This window comes from Fukomys damarensis, unplaced genomic scaffold (genome assembly GCF_012274545.1).
Source record: "Fukomys damarensis isolate Sample0158 unplaced genomic scaffold, DMR_v1.0_HiC HiC_scaffold_39, whole genome shotgun sequence".
Taxonomy (NCBI): domain Eukaryota; kingdom Metazoa; phylum Chordata; class Mammalia; order Rodentia; family Bathyergidae; genus Fukomys; species Fukomys damarensis.
Window position 1 is genome coordinate 127,680,996 of NW_022900951.1, and position 4,152 is coordinate 127,685,147.

The following is a 4,152-nucleotide window of genomic DNA, read 5'->3' on the forward strand; positions in this document are numbered from 1 at the left end:
ACTCGTCCGCCTCCTCCTACCGGTTCTCAGGTGGGACCCCACCCCACAGCGCCTCGGCCGCTGCCGCTCGCGGGGAGGACGGGTCGTGAGGGCGTGGGCAAGAGGGAGGGAAGCCCGGGCCAGCTGCTCCTGTCCCCTTCTCCATTCAGACGTGGATTCGGCGTCTTCGCGCTCAGACATGTATGATTTGCCCAAGAAGGAGGACGCCCTACTTTACCAGAGCAAGGGTAAGCGCGGGCCAGGCCGCTCAGTCCCATCCGAAACCCCTGCAGGGGGAGCCAGGATACCCCACTCCTTACCAGTCCCAGAAGGCGTTTCCATTGGGGCCACTGGACCAGGTGGGGGACACCACTGTCTTTTAACCTTGTCCCCGCCAAAGGCTACAACGACGATTACTATGAGGAGAGTTATCTGACCACCAGGACTTATGGGGAGCCTGAGGCCAAGGGCTTCCGCCAGCCGGCAAGGTCCCTCTCGGACCCTGACACCTTCCATCACCAGGTTAGTGAGCCATCAGTCACAGCTGGGTGGGATAATTGGGCAGCTACTGAGAGCGAATGGTGGCTCCTAAGCCTTCAGAGAAGGTCAGGATGTAGCTTTTTGGCCGAGGCCTGTCTTGGGGGCCCATCAAAGCTGTTTGATTAGGGCCTAAGTGTGTACCTCAGTGGTAGAGCACTTGCCTAGGTGCTGGTGCCTTAGTATCCCAAAATATTAAAAATTTGGAGAGAAAGGGCCGGGGATTTAGCTCAGTGATTCTGCTGTTTGCCTCACAAGTGCAAGGTCCAGAGTTTGATCCTTGGTACCAAAAAAAAAAAAAAAAATGTGATGAGAAGTCAAGTCATGTGGGAGACTGAGACAGGAGGATCCTTGAGAGTTCCAGGCCAGCCTGGGCTACATAGGGAGGCCCTGTCTAAATAAAACAAAACACAATACCCAAAAATGTGTAATAAAAGTAATGAGGGTACATGGGGTATGGCCTCGGATCTGGGCTCATGTTCTGCTGGGGGAGGAGAGTGTTGGGTACAGGAAACTGGGACAGTCTTCCCAAAGACAAGAGGCCAGGAGCCTGGTATGGTTCCGGAGGGAGCAGGTGTTGATCTTTTGAGCAGGGTCAGTGCAGGCTGGCCAGGACATTTGGTCTGAGGTGGGGCAGGATCCTTCCTGCTGGCTCCTGAGCAGCTCTCTTGCAGGTGCGTGAGGACAGCATCTTCTCGGAAGAGTTCGGCAAGGACAGGTGAGCAGGGCACGGGCCCGGGTTGGGGGCAGGCCCACACTCAGTCCTCCTGGCCTACCTGCTCCCTTCTTTTGCTGTAGGGAGCGCCTTGCCTATGGCCGGGACAGTGCCTACCAGAGCATTGCGCACTACCGCCCTGCCTCCAGCATCTCCAGGGGCTCCCTGGGCCTCTCCTACTACCCTGCATCACCCACCTCTTCTGGGTCCTCGACCTCATCCTCTCCGTCTTCGTGGCTCACCCGCCGGGCCATCCGGCCTGAAAAGCGGGCCTCTGCAGCTGTGGAGGTGGCCCAGGAGCGCCGGGTCCCACTCTGGGGCCAGCTGCTACTCTTCCTGGTGTTTGCTGCCTTCCTGCTCTTCGTTTACTACTCCATGCAGGCTGAGGAAGGCAACCCCTTCTGGATGGACCCCTGAGGGTACTGCATGGAGCCTGGCTAGCTGCCTTAGCAGTGTTCTGGGGTGGGGGGGTGTTGTTGTGTGTTCTAGCTTGGGGTGTCAGGCTTGCTCAGGGCAGTACCTGGCTCTGCCCTCCTCGGGAGCTTTCTGGCCCTACTTTCCTCTGAGCCTTGGAACTGGGCCGAGACCTTGTCCTTCCGAGGGAAACATGATTATTGTCCTGCATGCCACCTCTTGTTCATTGTCACCTGTTGCGAGATCAAGCAAAGGCCACCGACACTGTTCATGGACACACAATGAAAGACCATTTATTTTTACCATGGCGGCACAGGTCCCTGGGTCCTGTGTGGCTCCTGCCTGGTTGGGTCTGCATTTTGCCTTGGTCTTGGGAGAGGGAGGAAATGCTACCCATAGATATGTTCCTGTTTCATTTGTAGGTTTTATTTCCTGACTCATTCCCAAGAGCACTTGTGACTACTTACAGATGTGACTACCATATGACAAAGTGTGTGGACAGCCAGTTTGGGGACACAGGTAAAGCTGTGTGGATAGTACTCATTGTAGGTATCTTTACACATTGGAAGGCACAGGGATGGAAAAGAAATGACATGCTAGGTGCTGGGTTATGGTCCTGTAATACCAGCACTTCTGGAGGCTGAGGCAGGAAGTCTGCATGTTGAAGACCAACCTGGGCAACTTACCCACTTAGTTAAGACCCTGTCTTAAAATTAAGAACTGTGGGCCAGGTGTGGTAGTCCATGCCTATACTCCCAGCCCTTGGGAGGCTGAGGCAGGAGGTTTACTGCGTATGCGAGGCCAGCCTAGGCTTTATAATGAGTTCATGGTCAGTTTGGACAACATAGTGCGACTCTTGTCTCAAAAAACAAAACAAAAACCCAACAAAAATACCGTGGGATCCTGGTCCTCACTTATTCCTCAGCCCCACGGTGGCAGGTACACATGCTTGGGTAGGTGGGAAGCAGAGCCATAGCCAGAGATCAGGCCTTGGCTTCAGTTTTCTGGCCTGGTGACCTGGCCCTTGCTGCAGGTGGCCACACTCAGCCTAGTCATGTGCACTATCCACGCAAACCCTGTGCTCCCGAGTGATCAGGGCTCTTCCCTGTCTTAGCCACCCAGTCTGGCAGGACAGGGACCCTCCTTATCTGCATTCTCCCCAGTGTTTCTGATCCAGAACTAATAGGTGGTTTGTGTGCATTTAAAACACACAGAAAAGGGACTACTGTGAGGTGTAGTTCAGTCCTCACTTCACTGCCTAGCACCCAAAGTAAGAATCAGATAGGAATAAACCACTTCTTTCCTGAGTGCTCGTGTGGCCTCAGCCTCCCTAACAGGCTCCCTCCCACTTGGGCCATCTTCCCATCCCCAGCAGCTGCTGTGTGGACCCCAGGCCACGGGCCACATAAGGGTCTGAGGGCTGGCACTGCCACAAGACCAAGGCCCCTGTGGTCCTCTGGGAGAACTGGGCATGTGTGGGCAAGAGGTACTGCCTCCTTAGTGCTGCAATTAATTACCTGGTGGTCACACCAGTGCACCTGTGCGTGGGAGCAAGAACAAGCAGTGAGGTCCTCACCATGATTAGGGGCAGTGACACAGCCTCCTGCTCAAAAAGTAGGAGTGCTGACAGGAAGGACTGAGTCATCGCTCTGGGTTGCTGGGAAACAGGACCCATGGGGACCAGCAGAGAGGCAAGGGCTCTGTTAGAAGCCGTTTGCTTGGGGTGATGGCCATGCCAAGGATGGGTACAGGCACACTGAGGCTTCAGGACAGAAGGACACCGGGTCTCAGGCCCTGGATCTGCTACCCGAGGGGAGGGCACAGCAGGTAGCTGGGTGTATATGCCGGCCAATGCTGGTATCTGATAGGAAAAAGAAGCCATCCAAGGGTTATAGTGTCCCCCTTTCTCATCTGTTCACTGTGCAAAGGACTCCAGGTCTCTTCCTGGACACAGAGATGGTTGAGGCTGTAGTAGGCGGCACCACGCCCACCTACCTGAACACTCAGACCAAGGCTTCCATTGCCCCCAGTACCCAGGGACCCGAAGGTGCCAAAATCCATGTTCTACCAAGTCCCTAACATTCCAAATGCTCAATCATAGGGACCTTGAGGGGAAAGGAGAGGCCACTGAGGCTTCTGCAGTCAACATGGGGCTCCTGGGGCACTAGGACCCCCAGTGGTACCTACTATCTATCCTTTAGGAGCAAGTTGTCCTACCCAGGTCTCAGACAATGACAGGGCACTTTCCACACTCCTTCAGTTCTCATCCTCCATTCCCAAGGGCAACATGGTGGCAGGAGGCCACCACCTTCACCTGCTGGGTGCTAGACTGGGTGCCACTGAGCCAGGGAGGAACCCTAACAGCCAACGGAGGGTGTTAGGACAGGACAGGACAGAAAGAACCTTTAGGGCTCCACCATCTTGCGCCAGTGACGCAGATCCAACTGCGCCCTCCTGGCAATGGGCTTTGAGGGATACTCAGCCCTGCGTGGCCTCTGCCGACAACC

General features: G+C 55.3%; 1 protein-coding gene across 1 annotated transcript; it reads left to right on the forward strand.

Moving 5' to 3' along the window:
• Positions 1-2: 2 nt before the first annotated feature.
• Emd (emerin) lies at positions 3-2,321 on the forward strand (the record flags this gene model as incomplete). The annotated part of the gene is made up of 5 exons (XM_010619679.3): positions 3-30; positions 150-227; positions 380-501; positions 1,191-1,234; positions 1,315-2,321. Coding segments are annotated over 5 exons (606 nt in total), but the record flags the coding sequence as incomplete, so codon positions are not given.
• Between the last annotated feature and the right edge of the window lie 1,831 nt (positions 2,322-4,152).